This window comes from Meles meles, chromosome 3, assembly GCF_922984935.1.
Source record: "Meles meles chromosome 3, mMelMel3.1 paternal haplotype, whole genome shotgun sequence".
NCBI lineage: Eukaryota > Metazoa > Chordata > Mammalia > Carnivora > Mustelidae > Meles > Meles meles.
This window is the reverse complement of record NC_060068.1, coordinates 76,029,664-76,050,152: the sequence shown is the minus strand read 5'-3', so window position 1 is coordinate 76,050,152 and position 20,489 is coordinate 76,029,664. Positions and strand designations below refer to the sequence as shown.

Below are 20,489 nucleotides of genomic sequence, written 5' to 3'. Positions count from 1 at the left end.
ACAGCTGTAATACTGGACCATGATAGTGCAGATATCATGAAGGAGTGATCAGAGTTAAACACGCCAGGGCACTTGAATTATTTGGGAAAAAGACAAATGTACCGAGTAACTATATTTTATCAAGTCAAACGTTTACTTAAAAATTATGGGATAATTTCAAATTCATAAAAAGAGAAAAAAACAATGAGAAAAAAATTGAGCCTATACCCAATCCAATGGAAAGCAGCGAAGGAAGAAAAATGAAAAGCAAAAGAAACATTAAAAATAGAATAAGGAAGGGACACCTGAGTGGCTCAGTCGGTTAAGCATCTGCCTTCAGCTCAGCTCATGATCCTAGGGTCCTGGGATCGAGCCCCAAGTCAGGCTCCCTGCTCACTGGGGAGTCTGCATGTGCCCCTCTTCCTTCTTGTGCTCTCTCTCTTTCGCTCTTGCTCTCAAATAAATAAAATCTTTTAAAAAAAAAATTGAATAAGGAAAAACTCTAAGGGGCAGCTGAATGACTCAGTTGGTTAAGCATTTGGCTTGATTTCGGCTCAGGTCATGATCTCGGGATCATGAGATCCAGCCAGGCATCAGGGTCTGCAATGAACATGGAGCCTGCTTCAGATTCTCTCCATCCCTCTCTCTCTGCCCGCCCCCCTCCACACCGTGCACTCTGCCCCTCCCCGTTTCTACACATGTACTCTTTCTTTCTCTAAAAAAAAAAGTCGAAAATACACTGGAACAAATTAAATTATACCAGGGATCGCAAAGCCTATAAGTGAAGTAAGCACTCCATTTAAGAGATAGATTATAAAGGTGGATTTCTTAAAAACCTGTCAATGTTATTTTTATGGGAAATATATTATTTATATGAAACAGGATACACGTTGAAAGGCAAATAATATTTTAAATGCATAAGGTAAATGGAAAGTTGGTATGGCTATATTTTTATCAAAAGTTCTTTTTGGAGGGCAGAACGCATAATCAGAGATAAGTATGATCACTTTGTATTAAAGCTTCATCCCCTAGGAGAGTATATGCATTTAAACAAAGCAGCTTCAGGATATATAAAGCAAAAATTGACAAACCACAAGCAGAAGTGGACAGATCCGCTATTACAGGGGAGATCTGAACTTTCTTGAAAATTCATAGATCAAGGGGATCGGAGTCTAGAAAACATGGATAACACAATAACCCAGCTTGATCTAGTCATACATGGAGAGCACTGTAGGCAACAACTCAAGGTTCCATATTCTTCATAGTAATTCTTAAGCATGGAACATTTAAAAGAACATTTGGAACATCTAAAATGGAACGTTTAAAAATTAACAACAAAATAAATCCAAACAAAATATATGTAGGGCAAAAAATAGAAATAAGTACAGAAATCTGTAAAACAGAAGACAAAGAAATTTCACAAACACCAACAAAAAAACGTATGGCAGGGAGTGGCATGTAGTTGGCACTCAAGAAACATCTATCTGGTCAATGAATAAAAAGCAATAGAAAACTACATGTGGGCACATGATAAAGTTTGAAATTCACCAAATAGTGGTTAAATCTGATTTGGGCAGTTTTAGGTTATCTTGCTTTTATTCTGCTGTTTTCTGTATTTTCTGAGCTCTCTCAGAAGATGCATTGCTCTTATAATTTTATGAAAGCACATTATTTTAAAATAAAAAACAAATAGTGGCGCCTGGGTGGCTCAGTGGGTTAAAGCCTCTGCCTTCGGCTCAAGTCATGATCCCAGGGTCCTGGGATCGAGCCCCACATTGGCACTCTGCTCCTCGGAGAGCCTGCTTCCTCCTCTGTCTGTCTGCCTCCCTGCCTACCTGTAATCTCTCTCTCTCTCTCTCTCTCTGTCAAATAAATAAATAAAATCTTAAGAAAAAATAGATTTTGGAAGAGGTGGACTGGATAGGATTAAACGGGTGGGGGGTGCCATGTAAGACTGGACTTTGGAAGTGCTTCACCTCTCACTCCATGGGTGACTTTAAGCATAATCCCTTTGAACCCATTACCCAAAGTGGCAAAAAGAAAGCCTTCCTCAAAGAATTACTCGGATAGGTGACGCCATGCAAAGCACTTAGTACAGTGTCTCATTCTGTAACTGTTCAATAGCGGTGTTCCTTTCCCTGCTGGAGGAAGCGGGCTTAGGAAAATATCCCTCTCAATTTCTAAGGAATGTACCCTGAGTGGAAGGCAAATTTGATCAGTCTGGAATATGAAACTGGATGAAAGCTCAGTATGTGAAATTATGTTTGTGCCCTCCTGGAGAGCCAGGAAAATTAAGAAACGAACCAAGAAATTCATCCCCTTTATTAGATGTAAGAATGAAGGTGCAGTATTATCATTTCCTTGTGATAGTCATATCTAATAGTTCTGAAACCAATTCACAGTATTCATGTCAGCCTTATTTTATGAGACATTTAACCATTGCTAAATTAAATTTCATAGGAGAATGTGCCCATATAACTCCTCTGGAGTTACAGAGATAGAAATCTGACCCATCATTTCTATTTTCACGGAAAACCATTTAGCAGAACTTTGTTCCAGTAGAAGTGTTTATTGAGTTGTAAGCCTAACACAGTTCATTGGCTGCATGTATTTCCACACTGACATTTTTCTCAGTGCAGATTTGCATCAGTTCATTAGTACTGACAGCAGATGGTAGCACTTTCACACAAATTTACCTTCTGAATTGATCTAAGAAATGTCACTAAAAAGATCCTGACAGTTTTGATGTTCTTCCATTTCTGAAAATGGTATGTTAAACAAATAAGGTGTAGGATTTTAGATTTTTTTTGAACTCCTGCACATAATTCCCAAACTAAAAATGAAAGACGGCTTTCATCTCTGATTCTGGCTGTCTGAGGGAGAAAGTAGAAAATACAGATAATCTTTCCAGATAGCACGAGCCTTAAACAATCTCCATTGTAGAAAAATGGCTTTTGGAGAATATTATCCAGATTGATTGTCTACACTGATCAGATGGCTTGAATTATTTGTAAATTCTCTACCTTGCCTTGAATACAAATTGCCTGACTTGCAGAAGTAGCGGATTGAATGTGACTGAAAGCAGAGTATTGGCTCAGGTCATAAGGCTAACTTTGAATTCTGTCACTTCTGCAGCATTAGGATATCTCTAAGATTAATCACATTTTTAAACTATGGATCCTTTTGCCTTGAGTTAGGGTTAAGTCATTATAAAATTATCAGGCAAGAAGACTTAATATTTGCTAAGTGAATAAGGGATTATATGAATTCTAATCACATCAGGAAAACTATTTTTCTACATTATATAATGATTATTACATTCATAATAACTAAGGTTTTATGTCTTAAGGTATTCAGTAGTCTTACATATTTAGAACAAGGATTTGGGGGTACTTTTAAAATTAATTTTCTACCAGTATTTGAAAAGCAATTAATGGTTTGGTTAATTTGCCATAACTAAGAGAAACTGCTACATTTGAGAAAGTATTGGTTGTTGGCCATATACAGTTTAACCATGGAAGTGATTATGGATGTTTTTGACACGTTGCTAGAAGAGTGGTCATGATTAACAACATACTTAAAAGATTTATTTAACAACAAGAAGGAGCTTTTGGATTCCAAGTGCTTTCAGAATCAAGGGACCCTTCTTATTTTGTTCATGGCACTTACTATTATTTGGATTATCCTGTTTCTTTATTTGTTCTATGTATTTATTGGCTGTCTCTTGCACTGGCATGTAAGTTCCATGGGATCAGGGACTTCATTTATCTCTGAGATACAATGATCTCTGTTACCATATCCATAACTGTTCCTGGCAGACACGAAGAGATGATCAGTAGACATGTATTGAATTAATAAATACTAGTTTAAGGCAGGTAAGAGGAGCCAGAATCAAGCTGGACAGAAGGACTTGTTGTAGGCATCACACATTTGGGGTGTGACCTCAGGGTCTGCTCAGTGATGGGAGGGAGGGGCAGTGAAAGAGCAGAAAAGAGGGAGCCCAGGCTCTGCTCTAAGAGTCAGGCCACTGGCCAGACTCTGGAGGTGGTGGCACTTGGGAGACCTACACCGACCCACACCCAGTCCTCAACCCTCATGCACCCAAACCTCCACACCCAGTGTCTCCAATACACAGTGGAGGTGCCTCCGATTTCCTGTGAGTAGGTTTGTGCACATGCACACAGACGTGAGTGTTTTGGGGTTCAAGGCCAGAGTTAGCAGCAACAACCACATGTAATTCTTTCCAGGGATGCTCTGAGTTCAGCTCCTCCTTGGACTGGCTGAGAAGAGGAGAAGAAGCCAAGAGAAGAAGTTAGGCCCCTAGTCCAAATCCAGCCAACGGGCTTGTTTTATTTGGCCCAGTCTATGTTGTTTTTTTTTTTTTTTTTTTTTAAGTGCCAAAATTTAAATTTAGGAGGCTTTACATAAAAATCTGGATTCCTAGGCTATTTTGACAAACGGGAAGACCTGGCACACAGAACCTGCATTCCCACATGGCACAATTGGCTGGAGCAGAGTAGCAAGCCTAGTCTTGGCTGGGAGCACCCTCCAGGCCCCCACAGTCCCTGTCACCAGCTGGTGTAGTCAACTGACCTCGCTCCTTCAGGTCACCTGTGCGAGGTCTGTAGGTATTTGTCTTAGATTGCTTGGGCAGCTATAACAAAATACCACCAACTGGGTAGTTTATAAACAACAGAAATGTATTCCTCACAATTCTGAAGTCTGAGCTCAGGGTGCCAGTCTGTTCTCATGAAGGCCTTCTTTCAGGTCGCACACTTCTTGTTGTGTCCTCATGTGGCAGAAAGGGGTGAGCTAGCGTTTAGAGGGTCTGTTTTATTTTATTTATTTATTTATTTTTAAAGATTTTTATTTATTTATTTTTTTAAATTTAATTTTATTTTGACAGACAGAGATCACAAGTAGGCAGAGAGGCAGGCAGAGAGAGAGAGGGAAGCAGGCTCCCTGCTGAGCAGAGAGCCCGATGCGGGGCTCGATCCCAGGACCCTGAGATCATGACCTGAGCCGAAGGCAGAGGCTTAACCCACTGAGCCACCCAGGTGCCCCTAGAGGGCCTTCTTTTATAAGGTCCTAAATCTCACCCCTGAGGGCTCTACTCTCCTGACCTAATCACTTCCCAAAGCCCCACCTCCTGTAAGACCGTCACCCTGGGCATTAGGATTTCAATATATGAATTTGGGGAAATGCAAACATTTAGACCATAGTATTTGCAGTTGCAGTCTTTGGCATAATGGTGAATCTACAATGTAAACAACCAATAAATTTATTGTCAATAGTTGCTTTAGCATCAGTACAATTTGTTCCAAGTAACTCACTACATGGAAACCTCGTAGGGCTGCCCATTGTTTGCCAAATGATGTGCATTCCCCAACCTTGGCCGCATCTGACCTGTACTTCTATCCAGTCATTCTCTTACAAAGGTAGTGGAATTCCATCGAATGGGCTTTTGACTTCTAGAAACTGCCCTAAAAGCTTGGAAAAGACAGAAGGATAGAAACAGATAAACAGAGGGACTCAGGAAGAAAGATAGACAGACAAACAAACAGAAGTACAATTTAAATAATGCAGGCCATTCTCCTGCCTCGTCCCCCTGCCATTTTACTCATCGAAAGTGTGCCTGTTGCACCATAGTCAGGCTCAAAACAATCAAAATGTTGGCCAAGTTTCTGAAAAAAAAAAAAAAAAAAAAAAAAAAAAAAAGTGGAAGATTTTGGTCCCCTTGCAAAAAGGTGAATGAAATGAGTGGTTCAAATGGTCAGGCTTCTGGGCTTCGCAGACATCCTTGAGGGAAAACTGGAGAATAATTACAAGCCAAAGAGAAACACCAGTTGACAAAGAGTTCAAGGAAACGGATAAAATTGACCTCCAGTTCGTATTGTGTAAAACAAAGCCGTGTGGCCTCCTGTCCTTGACTGTACTAGTTTATCAATTCCTAACTCCTTCTCTCCAGCTTCTTCTCATGTTTGGATTATGAATTACATTTCAAAACTGAAATTGATCTGTATCTTAATTTAGTAACTTGGAATTTAAAACACACGTTTATTTTAACAAACCAGATTGTGCGTTCTAACTTTTTCAAAGTAATTCACACCGGCGATCCCGGACCAACTCTGATTCCTACAGGAGCACCCAGTGCTTGGACAACCCTTCTTTGTACTTCATCCCTGCAAGACGAATGAATTCATGACTCCTGTGTTAAAGAATTCTCGAAAAATCAATAGGTGAGAAACACCATCAAGATACATTGGCTTTTACTCTTATTTTAAAAGTGTAAATCTTTTTATGTGACTCTAAAAGCTAAGCTAAAAAAGAAATATTTTTTGTAATAATAGTAATGGCTAACAGCTATTGATTTTTACTGTGTGCTAGGCACTGTTCTAGGTATTTTAGATATATTAATATGTTGGATTTTTATAACACCCCTGAGCTAAGTTCCATTATTTTTCCCAGATTGCAGAGGAGAAAGCTAAAGCACAGAGAGGTTAAATGACTTGGCCAAGTTCACACAGCTTGTTAAGGGGTAGAACTGGGATTTGAGCCCAGGCATTTTCGCCTCAGAGCCATGTTCTTTTTTTTTTTAAATATTTTATTTATTTATTTGACAGAGAGAGATCACAAGTAGGCAGAGAGACAGGCAGAGAGAGTGAGAGGGAAGCAGGCTCCCTGCCGAGCAGAGAGCCTGATGCGGGACTCGATCCCAGGACCCTGAGATCATGACCCGAGCCGAAGGCAGCGGCTTAAACCACTGAGCCACCCAGGCGCCCTCAGAGCCATGTTCTTAACCACTCCCTCTGCTACCTTAGCAAATGTGGTAAATTTTAACTGTCAAATTGGAATCACCAAGAGGAGTCAAGAGCCTCAATGCCTTGGTTCCTCCTTTAACTACCTCAGCCTCTTTGGATCTCAAGTCCTTGTCAGGCAATGGAGCTAACATTTGGAAATAACTGGGATTCCACATGGTGGGTGCACACCTTTGAAGTCAGCTTGTCTCTTCTGTTGGTGGTGATTTTCCACCACTCATTCAACATTAGAATTGCATGTGTTTTCACTTGTTTCCTAGGAGTGTCAACTATATCACATCATGGCTGAGCATTGTAGGGCCAGTTGTTGGGCTAAATCTACCTCTGAGTTATGCCAGAACCGCCTCTCAGGATGAATGAAGTGTCACTTGACAAGGTAAAAAGGAAAGCCTACGCTGAATGTTTTGCTATTATGAAGATCCTGTTGTCTCTGTTGCACTTGGGGTCCCTATTGGCCCCGTCAAATATTAAGTCTTCTTCCATCTTTAATAATTACGGCTGAATATGAACTGTTTGTTTAGGTTTCTGACCAACCTGTGCCCAAGCATTTAGGAAGCATTGGACTTTGCTATAATAACACTCACCCAACTACAGGAGTGGATGATTTTATTTCAGAATTGTTATTCTTGAAATAAGCCTTTACTGTTCAGTTAACCTTCTTTTATTCTCTTAGCTTTTGTTTTATTCTTGTTCTTCACTTTCTTCCATTGAGCCAAAGAACCTAGAAATTGCGGCATGAGGAACACCAGAAGTGTACCTGGCCAGCCCTGGTTTTAATAGGGCAAATACCGTGCAATAGTTCAACTCACCAAGATTTTGACATGGATTTATTTTTACACTGGAAGCAAATTATGCAGTAACCGATAGGCTCTGTCCCTCATCTGGAAGACTTGTTGGTTTGGAGTTGCTTGCTTTGTTTTTCATTTTTTCTGGCCAGGGGCTGAAACTAAGACAAAAATGTAATTGTCTCTTTAGAGAATCTAGATGCATGTCTATTGATGCAGGATACACTTCAGGGTCACCTGAGAATCTTTTATGACTGCAAATGCTGGGATCAACCTCCTGGAACAGCCTCTCTGGGGTCGTTATGACACACCTGCTTTTGGAGAACCTCTGGTCTGGTTGTACCGTTGGTGTGGTATTTATTCGTATTATTTTGGTCTCCCAACAGGCCTTTTCCAATTCTGTGTATAGCTCCAACAAGCTGGACTTACTTCCTAACACTGGGCATTGCCCTGAGCCTCCTGGTCGGTAGGAATATCCAGAAGATGTGTGTCCACGAGGCAGCCTGCTCAGAGGAAGGATTATCTGCTGGCCAGTCGCAGAAGACTGTGCTTGTGCTTTTAGTCTGTAGCTCCAGGCCTGATCTCTCACACAGGGAGCCGAAGTAGAGAACGGGTTAATTCAAAACTGCTAGAAAAGCTAAAAGTAAATTTTAAAATGCTGAGCTGCACATATTCATGCTGGGATGAGAGCCTGCTTACATGCTTGCTGGGCATTTTGGTATTTACCACTTAACATCTTTTCAACTTCTCCAGGGATTTCCACCCCTCTCCCCCACTCTCCCTAACGTAAACACAGATCTCTCAGCAAGTCATTTCTCAGACCATGTCATTCCTAGGGTAAAAAAAAAAAACCTAAATAAATTATAATAATATGTTGTCTGGATGATGTACTTGTCTGGAAATAATAGTTATCCTTTGCTAACAGATTCTGAGATGATAGTAGTCAGTCACTGTAGGGACAGTGTGTAGGGTTTTGGTTGGTGTTGGTATTGTTTTTAAGTTAATTTTTTCCCCTCTGATTGATGAAGACCTTAAAATTCATCAGTAGCAAGAAAAAGTTCTGAAAAGCTCTTCTAGATTCTAGAGACCTCCCTCCCCAGAGAGATCCCTTTCCTCAGGCTACTCTCTTTCTTTTCAGAATATTTCCACTTAACAAAAAATTTTAATTTTTGGTTGATAAAAATTTCCGTTTTTAAGAATGCAGCTATATAACAGACTGTTATCCCAACAATTATAAAAGATTAGAAAATATTTTGTTTTCTCAAAGTAACAGTTCTTACTCTGCAATATGAGGCTTTTGCCTCTGGGTTTCTTCTCCAGTTAATATAATGCAAAACCCCTTCAAGCAGAAATAAGGCTGGTTAAAACTGCTTCCAGCCAGTATCCTAAACTCTGCTTCTGTGTAGCGTTGGAAAACTTCCTTCCCCTCCTTGGTCCTCAGCCGTGTGATCCGTGAGAGCAACTGCAATTCTCGGGTCTGTGAAATACAAGTGTAGAGATCTAGACTGTGAGATTGGTTAGCTGCCAGCTGTGTGACTTGGGCTAATTGTCCTCATCTTCGTTTTTTTACCATTTCTATGTTTAAAGGGTCCCTTAATACCCATTCCACCCACCTAACAAGAGCAAGGAGGAGATCAAAATGGAATGTAAACCTGAATGTACTTCATAACCAGCACAATGGCACATGGAGGAAGAGGGATGAGGGATAATTGGCCCCTTGCTCCTTTTCAGCGTCAGCATACCCTCCAAGCTCATTTCAGGCTTGATTCCTCTCGACACGCATGGGCCCCACATCCTTATCTGACGGTTGTTCATGCTGGTTCCCACCTGGAAATGCTTTCTTCTCCATCTCTCTACTTGATTCCCAACCTACTCTATAAATTTCACTCTTACAAAGCCATCTCTGACCACCACAGCCACCACTGGTCAACCTGCCCCTTTGTTACTTACTATACTTAGTCATATTAACATTTAATTGTCTCCCTTTCACTCTGATTTCTTTCTCATGCCTTAATGATGGATAATAAGTAACTTACCCACTTCTTCTTCTTTTTTTTTTTTTTTTTTTTTTGATATGTTGTGAGGTGGCATGCAGAGAGGAGTTGCTGCCTGCCCCTCGTAAATGGTCTGGGAAAGGCTGTCAGTCCAGGGATTCGACTGGGTGGGTGAGAAGCTGTGTTAACTTCAGTACTAGCTTACAGACTGGGAGTTAAAAAAACAAAACTAACCATCCTCCTAACACGGATGTATTAGATAAAGAGAAAAAAAAACGCTAAAACTGAGTTTTTGCATCCATTTTTCCTAAGATAGGTATAGTTCTTCTTCATACTCTGAAGATATGAGGAAATGGAGGTCTGCATTGTCACAGCCAACTCTTACACAATCCAGAGAGCTGATATTTCAGTGTGTTGGGGTTTTTAATTTTTTACGATTAAAATGTGAGAGTAAGAATATACAAATACTCACTCCAGCAGATACCTATTGAGTTCCTTTTTTTTTTTTTAAAGATTTTATTTATTTATTTGACAGTTAGAGATCACAAGTAGGGAGAGAGGCAGGCAGAGAGAGAGAGAGAGAGGAGGAAGCAGGCTCCCCGCCAAGCAGAGAGCCCGATGCGGGGCTCGATCCCAGGTCCCTGGGATCATGACCTGAGCGAAAGGCAGAGGCTTTAACCCACTGAGCCACCCAAGCGCCCCTGAGTTCCTCTTTTATACTGAGTCCTAGGCTAGCTGCCAGGGATATAAGCAGAAAGACATGACCCTGGCTCCCAAGAATGCCCCTAGTCCACTGGAAATGACAGACAAGAAGATTCAGGGACAGAAGTTTGTGTGCTGTGGCAAAGGTGTGCAAAGCAAGCGCGCAGGAAGGTTCATAGAAGAGGAATGTGAGTGACAAGCTTAGGATTTAGCTAAGAATTTAGTCAAGAATGCAGGAAAGCCCTTGAAAATGCACGGGGAAATGGTCAGGAGTGAGGTTGGCTAGCAGAACGAGTGAGATTGGCTAGCAGAACTGGTGCTGTGTCTGGAGGAGATCGATTGCCACACTGAGAAGTTGTATTTGGTTTGAAAACCAGAAAGAGCCACTGAGAATTCAAGTAGAGGAGGTGAAGTGATCACATTTGCATTTTAGAAAGATCCTGTATCTTTAAAATGACAATTGCATATAACTAATCACACATATACTTTGTCAGTTTTTTCACCAGCAGGTTCTGGCCCACAGGCTTTAGAAGGTAGGAGTGGGGAAGTGCTTGGAGTATGCCAAGGACATTTTTCAATTTTTGCCCAGGGTCTTCCAAAACAAAACTGCCAGTGTCCTGAAAATCCTGAGTCTTGTCTGTATTACGTGGGGCAAGTCACTCCACCTCTCTGAGCCTCTCTTTCTGAATGTATTAAATGGAAGGAAGTGTATTAGATCATGTAAAATCCAGTTATCAGTTTATGACCTATATATATGTTTTTATGAAATAGGATATGTCTGGGAAACACTCCCTGTGTGTCTTTATTCTCACACTACTATACTCACAACATTTCTGAGTCTAGATGTGTGGGTTTTGACACAACAAACAATTCTGCAGTACCAGCTGGGGTCCTACAATTCAGTTCAGTTCTGACACTATCAATCTGGAGATAGGATCAAATCCTGTAAGTAAAGACTTAAGTCCCACAAGACTGGCCCACTTTAAGACTCCAGTCACAAGTCCCAGGTTGTGAGCTCTATTTCTAACTGACCAGTTATAAACCAGCATTACCATGACCCCTCCTTGGGTTCAGTAATTTGCTAGAATGACTCATAGCATTTAGGGAAACACTTATGTTTACCAGTTTCTTATATAACAAAGGATATGCAAAAAACAGATGAATACCCAGATGAAGAGCTACATAGGGCAAGATCCAGAGGGTCCCAAGTACAGGAGCTTCTGCCCCATGGAGTTGGGATCCACTACCCTCCTGGCATATACATGTGTTCACCAGCGTGGACGCTCTCTGAACTGCAGACTTTGGGGATTTTTTTTTTTTTTTTTAAGATTTTATTTATTTATTTGACAGAGAGAGAGATCACAAGTAGGCAGAGAGGCAGGCAGAGAGAGAGGAGGAAGCAGGCTCCCTGCTGAGCAGAGAGCCCGATATGGGGCTCGATCCCAGGATCCTGGGATCGTGACCTGAGCCGAAGGCAGAGACTTTAACCCTCTGAGCCACGCAGGCGCCCCAGACTTTGGGGATTTTATGGAAGTGTCATCACATAGGCATGAATGCTCATTAATTCTTCCTGGAGGATGAGGGACAGGGCTGAAAGTCCGAAGCTTCTAATCAGAGCTAGGTCTTTTTGGTGACCAGCCCCCATCCTGAAGCTATTCAAGAGCCCACCAAGAGTTACCTGCTTAGAGTAAAAGACTCCCGTCACCCAGGAAATTCCAAGGGATTTAGGAGCTCTGTGTCAGGAACGAGAATCAAAGGCCAGATGCTCCTCATGCACTCATCACTTAGGAAATGATAAGGTTTTTAGGAGCTATGTACCAGGAACTGGGGGCAGAGGGCAGAGACCAGTATGTGTATTTTCTATTATTTTACAAATACATGGGGGGAAAGCACATAGTAAAGATATTATTGTTTTCTGAAACTTTGCTGTCAGATATATTTACACATCTGTTTATATGGGTATGTGTGTATTTGCACACGTGCATACTAGGTGGTAATGTGAATATATTTCTAACTCCAGGGAATGGGGATTTGAAAACTGATGGACAAATAAGATTCCTCCCAATTCTAAGACCCTTTGATTCCTCCCTTATACTGCTGGCCAGTAAGTTGCTTAGGGCTGTTCTAGAAGGATATGGGCAGTACTTAACTACTATTATGTCCATGGCACTGAGATACTTAAATATGCACATAGGTCTTTTTATAGGGCTTGTCTGTAAAAGTGCTTTCACATTTTTATTCTTAAATGCTGTAGTGTTCCTTCAAGCAGTACTGTAACATGAAGTCCTTGCTTTTAACTTTTGTGTTGTCAATAGCAACACCTACTGGTAAAAGAGCCCAATTACAAGTATCCTGTATTCTAGACTTAAAACTGAAAGTGAGGGCGCCTGGGTGGCTCAGTGGTTTAAGCCTCTGCCTTCGGCTCAGGTCATGATCTCAGGGTCCTGGGATTGAGCCCCGCATCGGGCTCTCTGCTCAGCAGGGAGCCTGCTTCCTCCTCTCTCTCCGCCTGCCTCTCTGCCTACTTGTGATCTCTCTGTCAAATAAATAAATAAAAAAAATCTTTAAAAAAAAAAAACAACTGAAAGTGATTTTAGGTATCACCAAGTCCCATTTGTAAATTATTAAGAACAAACTGGAAACTCAAATTTTTTTCCTACACTGAAACACATTTTCATTGAGAATAAATAAAACCTATGGTTGCATTATGATTTCTTGTATTTTTCTGAAGCTTTTCAAATACCCAGAAATCACTGTTACAGCTGAGGCAAAAAATTAACTAAGCATACCCCGATAGGTTAACCTGGAAATCATAGGTCAGTATATCTCCAGCCTTTTGTGCATTGTAAATAACAATACACGTTGCATGCCAGATCTTCAGAGTTTAGCATGATGCCTGGCACGTGGTAATACTCAGTACATCTTTGTGGAATGCTTGTATATGTGACTGAATAAGGACAGGGAAAGATCTGGTGATCTTTCTGTAGGCACCAGGAACTGGACCTGCTTTCCTCTTTTGAGAATCAGGACCCACTCTTTTCTTTGAGAAGATTTCTTTTCCCTGGCACAGCAGTGGCATGGCATGTGTTTCCTCCCCCCATTTCTTCAATAGATTCCAAGAGAATAGCCAGGCCCTTACCTGCTTATTAATAGGGAAATGGCTAAATTAAATGTGATGCTGTATAGCAGTTTAAGGGAATGAATTCAATCTCCAAATAGACAGTTCTCATAAATAGATTGTTGAGTTAAAACAGAAAACAGAAACTAGATGATAAATACGCATGCAACTTAATACTATTTATATAAAAAATACACCAGTACCACACATTTTCTATAGTACCTATTACAGTTATATGTATGTGAAAACATTAAAAGTGATCTAGAAGGACACACCAAATTTGTAAGAGAGGTTACCTCAGAGAATGGAGATTGGGAACTTAGATGGAAAGAAATCAAATATGTTGGCTCTTTTTATACTGCTACACTTATCTAGCTGTAGACTGTGAAACTAAAATTCATTTTTAGAAAAGACTTTAGTCCTCATAGATAACTTGGAAGCCACAGAAACATTTGAAGGAGATTTTAAATGTGCCTAAGAGTAAATCACCCATGGTAACTGCAGTTAAATTTTTGATGTATGTCTTCATACTAGTTTAAACATATTTAATTAGGATCATTCCGTATATGGTTTTACATTACGATTTTTCCCACTTAACATTATATTGGCAGCATTTTCCCATGTCATGTTGAAAAACAACTTAAAATGACTAGTAATCTTCTATATCAAAATGTCCCAACTAGTTCTCCTATTGTTGGACTTCTAGGGTGTTTCTAATTCTTCATTGTTTATTTAGTATACACTCATTGAGCACTCAACCTCATACATGGTCAGGACCTGTGCTAGGGAGATAGTGGTCCATAAGGTAGACATAGTGCCCCTCTCAGAGACCTTTCAGAATGTAATGCAATGAGAAATGTGTGCAGAAACAGTTGCTCACATTTGGTTTCTTTAGGTTATACTATTACAAAGGGAATGAACAGATCAAAGGATATGGAGTGTCTTTAGACTTCTGATTCTTGTCGCTAAATTGTTCACCAGTAAGACTATAGGGGTTTACATTCACAGCAGTAGTCTGTATCTTATCATTTCCTAAAATCTTTGAAAATAGTTTTATTTTCCTTTGCTTTTATTACAGAATTGATCATTTTTCTCTTCATGTCTTGGTAAAATTTGCATGGATGCTCAGCTTTATTTCTTCCCAGTATCTATGCATTTCTCAGTGCTGCTACAGTGAGTTTTCCAGCTTCTCTGTTGTCCATTTTATTGCCCCAAATCCCTGTTTTTTTTACTATCAGAGCTGACCATCCCTCTATTGGTTCTATTACAACCAGAAAGCATAGAGTTAAACAATTAGGATTTGTATTTAATTTTAAAAAAATATTATGGAAAGTTTTATGTGTACTCAAAAGTAAATAATATAATGAACCCTCTCATACATCAGAATCAGAATCTGTAATTACCAAGATTTTTGACATATTTGCTTCATTTAACCTTAACTTTATATTTGCATAAATATTTTAAAGAAAATTGCAGACATTATGTCATCTGTTTTTATAGGTGCATACTAAATATTTTTCATTTGGTCTATTCTGACAAGTTTCACATCAGTCTTAGATGTTAAAACATCTTTGGGTTCTTTTCCTCTGCTGCTTCTCCTGAGGTAGAACTTTGCAGCCTCTTTTGGATTTTGCCTTTGCCAGTAACATTGGGGAACTTCCCTCTAAAATGTCCCACTGTTGAACCCTCTTACACTGTTAGTGGGAATGCAAGCTGGTGCAGCCACTCTGGAAAACAGTATGGAGGTTCCTCAAGAAGATAAAAATAGAACTACCCTATGACCCAGCAATTGCACTACTAGGTATTTACGCCAAAGATCCAAATGTAGTGATCTGAAGGAGCACGTGCACCCCAAAGTTCATAGCAGCAATGTCCACAATAGCCAAACTGTGCAAACAGCCAAGATGTCCATCAAAAGAAGAATAGATAAAGAAGATGTGGTGTGTGTGTGTATATATATGTATATATATACACACACACACAATGGAGTATTACTCAGCCATCAGAAAGAATGCATACTTACCATTGACATTGACATGGATGGAACTGGAGGGTATCATGCTAAGTGAAAAAGTCAATCAGAGAAAGAGAAAATCATATTGTTTCGCTCATAAATGGAATATAAGAAACAGCACAGAGGATCATATAGGAAGAGAGGGAAAACTGAACGGGAAGTCATCAGAAAGGGAGAAAAACCATGAGAGATTCTTAACTCTAGGAAACAAACCGAGGTTTGCTGGAGGGGAGATTTGTGGGGGGATGGGTTAATTGGGTGATGGGCATTAGAGAGGGCACATGATGTGATGAGCACTGAATGCTATACGCAACTAATAAATTATTGAACACTACACCTGAAACTAATGATGTACTATAAATTGACTAACGGAATTTAAATAAAAAAATAGTGTGTTTTAAGAAGACCTCAAAAAAATGGCCCACTGTGGCATAATTAGGTCAGCTGGTACCATCAAAACAATGCAAACTGTGTATTTTGCAGGTTCTACAGCTTGGATCCATGTAGTTTCACCACACTGGAGACATTTCTTAAACGATGTCAAACCATAGACAACTTCTTGTGACTGTTCTCAACTGTGATTAAAACAGACAGTTATATAATATGTGACTAAATCTGCTCACTGCTGTGTAGATTTAAACAATAGCTGGCTTCTTGTGAAGGAACCCCTTCATATGTCTGAAAATGTACAGAACCTATTTTCAGAAAAATGTGTGTGTGTGATATATGTGGGTGTGTGTATGCATACACACAAACATCCCTGATACATATCAGAAAATTCTGTATACATGGGGCACCTGGGTGCTGAGCTGGTTAAGCATCCTGCTCTTGATTTCGACTCAGCTCATGATCTCATGGTGGAGCCTGCTTAAGATTCTCTCTCTCGGGGCGCCTGGGTGGCTCAGTGGGTTAAGCCTCTGCCTTCCGCTCAGGTCATGATCTCAGGGTCCTGGGATGGAGCCCTGCATCGGGCTCTCTGCTCAGCGGGGAGCCTGCTTCCCCCCTCTCTCTCTGCCTGCCTCTCTGCCTGCTTGTGACCTCTGTCAAATAAATAAATAAAATCTTTAAATAAAAAAAATTCTCTCTCCTTCTCCCTCTGTTCCTCCCCACCCAACCCACACATGCACATGCACGCGTTCTCTCTTAAAAAAAAAAAAAAGGCAGGAAATTCTGCATACAGTTGCAGGAGGTACCTTTAAGACCCTTTAAACCCTTTAGACCCCTTAAAATCTACGAGACAAATCCTAGATCAAGAATCTTGGTCAATAAATTGCATTCACAATGGCTTTCTTCTATTACACACACGCACACACACACAAATATGCAGGCACACATGCATGCATTTATGTCATGGGCAAGAAAAAGAAGAGTATAGTGACAGAAAAAACCCTACCTAATTATAAACATTTAAAAATGTATAAAATACTGAAGGGACAAAATCAATTATTGCATATAGAATTAAAAGGGTTGGAAAAAAAATGGAACCTACTGGGAAACTGAAGAGGGGGAAAGTGGTCCTACTTACCTGTAAATGTGCACAAAATAGCACCTGAAGCTGTCAAACTATATAGAAAAGAAGTTTAAAGACTTATAAGAAGCCTGGATAAATTCACAAAGCTGATGGGGAAAAATGATATGACAAAACAGTCTATTTCATATCACCGTTTCCAAAGCAGGTGTTAATAGACAAAACATGTTTCAACAAGTAATGTTTCTCTCAACTGTTCTCAGCTGTGATTGAAACATTATTTAAAATGTGTCTTCCTTTGCCCACTATTGCACAGATTTAAACATTAGCTGATTGGTAATAGGGATAAGGAAGCATAATATATTTTCGTTAGCATCTAAACTTACTTGAAAATTTGGTTACGTTCAGTATGTCCTACCTACTCTTTTAGCCCAGCCAAGTAACTTGACCCCTTGTTCCGTTTCTAATGAAAACACCACAAAAGAGATTTTAGAAAGCTAGACTTAAAGAAGCAAAAACAACTCATTGTGAGTAGATTAAAGAACAGAATTCATGTCAATATATTACCACAAGTAATCAAACAGCTCACTGGTAAGTACTTCTCTGTAAGCTGTGAAGGGGTGATCCGAAGCCATAATTTCCTCCTCTCCCTCCTGGGAGAGCAACTCTCCTTGGCACTTGAATTGCTGTTTGAAAGCTTCTGGTTGTCTGGGAAGCAGAATGTGTTAAAGGAAGGGATCTTGATGGTGCTCATTATGTCTGACTAAAGGTCCAAGGTGCTGGGTGTGTGGGGCCCCTCTTTTTTGAAGATACACACCACATATTAAAGGCTTGAGTGACAACCTCAATAAGATGGCGACTGTGCATGTACAAAATTTGGAAATGTTATTTATCTGTGGCTCAGGGCTCCCTTCAAATGTGACACTCTAACGATGACTTTCTCCTATGGGACATTTTATGCTCACAAAATTTAATGTTTTAATGCTTTAGTCTAGAACCCCTGTGGTCACGTTTTCATGATAATAACGTTTAAAATCCACTTATTTTCCTCACATACTAACAAACATAATAACTTCAGTTTACCAAATATTATGGCCAGGAATTGTGCTAGAAACTAAGAATGCTCAGTACAGCCCGCCAAGACAATCCCCCAACTATAATGTCTTAAGAAATGTGAGCTAATACTTGAATGATACATTTAAACAGATTTTATAGGCTAAAATAAAGATTATACAAGCCACTGTTAGTGAAAATTTTATAGTGATATGGTAATTTACGATCTTGGTCTCTTTTCTTGATTGTGCTAAGCCAATAAAGAAACTTTAGCTACTTGGACAACCTTGAAACAGACTCCAGGAATGTTATCCACAGCATGGCCATTATGACAAATCCTGCCACCATACGTCTTCCTAGAATGAAAGAAGGAAAGTCACGTATTTTGGAAGAGGATTATTTGTTTCCTTACTTTTGAGATTAGAAAGTTCTTTATGTACTTTTGGTACAAGTCCGTTGTTGGATATGTGACTTGCAAATATTTTTGTCTAGTCTGTGGTTTGTATTTTCATCCTCTTAATAAGATCTTTCAGAGTAAAATTTGTTAAAAGTCCAATATATCTTTTTTTTTTTTTTGTGGAAGGTACTTTTGATGTATTGTCTAAAAGTTCTTCACCTGTGAGTCATGAAGATACTGTTTTCTTCTACACGTTTTATAGCTTTACATTTTATTCAGATACTATGATCCATTTTGAATTAATTTCTGTATAAGATGTGATATTTAGGTTGAGGTCCATTCTTTTTTTGCAAATGAAACCCGGTACTGTTTATTGTAAAAACTATGTTTCCTCCATTGAATTGCTTTTGTATCTGTCAAAAATCACTTGGTCTTGGTCTTACCTGTAAAGTCTATTTATGGATTCTATTTTATTGATGTGTCTACCCCCCTTCAATACCACACCCTCCGGATTACTGTAGCTACAAATTAAGTCTTAAAACCAAGTTTTGTGATTCCTCCACCTTTATTCTTCATTTTCAGTATTGACTATTCTAGTTCCTTTGCCTTTTCATATAAATTTTACAATTAGCTTTTCTATTTCTTTTTTTCTTAAAGATTTTATTTGAGAGCGAGAGCACATGAGCAGGAGGGAGGGTTAGAGGGAGAAGGAGCAGCAGACTCCCTGCCGACCAGGGAGCCAGAGGACATGGGGCTTGATCCCAGGACACTGGGCGGAATGAAGGCAGATACTTAATGACTGAGCCACTCAGGTGCCCCATCTTTTCTATTTCTGTAGGGGAAAAAACCCCAAAAACATCTGCTGGGATTTTGTTTAAATTTTGCACCAAGGTGTCTATTTTCTCTGACCCTACAGCCTCCATGTGTAGTCAGGCACAGCTCAGGACTGGGCACACATTTCATGTTAGAACTTTTTTTTTTTTTTTTTTAAATATTTTATTTTATTTTTTTATTTATTTGACAGAGAGAAATCACAACTAGACAGAGAGGCAGGCAGAGAGAGAGAAGGAGGCAGGCTCCCCGCGGAGCAGAGAGCCCGATGCGGGGCCCGATCCCAGGACCCCGAGATCACGACCCGAGCCGAAGGCAGACTAAGAAGGGACAACATCTGTCATAAGGTGGTGGGGGATGGGTGAGAGGAATACACAGGAGACAGAATGAGCCATGAGAAGGCAGATTTGTTTAAAAAACTGGTGTTAGGGACACCTGGGTGGCTGAGTCGGGTTAAGCGTCTGCCTTTGGCTCAAGTTATGATCCCAGGGTCATGGAATCAAGCCCCCATCTGGCTCCCTGCTCAGCGGGGAGCCTGCTTATCCCTCGCCTGCTTGTGCTTGCTCTCTGACAAATGAATAAAATCTTAAAAACAGAACACTGGAGTTAGACCAGTCGCAGGTAGATTTGTGTCAGTCTGTCAGTCACTTAACTGCAGGACAAACATCCAGGGTGCACCCAGCAGACAAGTGCAAACCACTGTCACAGGATATCCTAACTCCTAGGTGTGTTGTTCTCTACAGGTTTGGCTGAGGTTTCAACAGGGCTGGAAACAGGACATACTGGAGAGGGGCGGGTGGGTGTCGGTGCGACACATCCTTTAGCCCTGTCTCAGCCTTCTCCACGCTGCATGGCCAGGCAGCACCTCCTAGCTCTCTGTACTGCAGCTGACCCAGTGCTGATGCCCAGGTATGGACTCTTGTGGCCCTTGGGGGCCTCTTGCAGTTCAGGCCTGGTGGGTGGTGGGAGACCCAGAGATCTACTGGGTTGGGTCAGTTATGTTCACTCAAAAGCATCTGGTCAGCCTTTGAGAGTGACTAAACCAGTATCTGTGCAACTACATACACTAGTAAGCCCTGCAATAGAAACCAGAAACAGCCCATCTTATTACCACGTATAAATTAACATGTACTTCTTAAATTTATATATACAATGTTGTATGTCACATAGTGTTTCAGTTAAAAAAAAAAACAGCCACTCTCCATCCTTATGGAAAGACAAATCACAACAATCATTTGTGGGAAGCATAAACACAAGTGTGCCATGTTTGGGGCTCAGTGAAGTCTGAGATGGAAGCAGGTGACATGAGATACCTCCTAAAACTGCACAG

The 20,489-nt window shown here is 40.3% G+C and overlaps 1 protein-coding gene across 18 annotated transcripts in view; it reads left to right on the top strand.

The window, feature by feature from the left end:
- ATG10 (autophagy related 10) overlaps positions 1 to 8,454 on the top strand; it is a 240,447-nt gene extending 231,993 nt beyond the window's left edge. For all 18 annotated transcript variants that reach the window (XM_046000409.1, XM_046000408.1, XM_046000402.1 and 15 more), the window contains 3 exons: positions 6,121 to 6,218; positions 7,058 to 7,173; positions 7,969 to 8,454. In XM_046000409.1, coding sequence (XP_045856365.1) covers positions 6,121 to 6,218; positions 7,058 to 7,157 — 198 coding nt within the window. In that variant the 3' untranslated portion in view covers positions 7,158 to 7,173; positions 7,969 to 8,454. The remainder of the gene's footprint in view (positions 1 to 6,120; positions 6,219 to 7,057; positions 7,174 to 7,968) is intronic.
- The last annotated feature ends 12,035 nt before the right edge of the window (positions 8,455 to 20,489 follow it).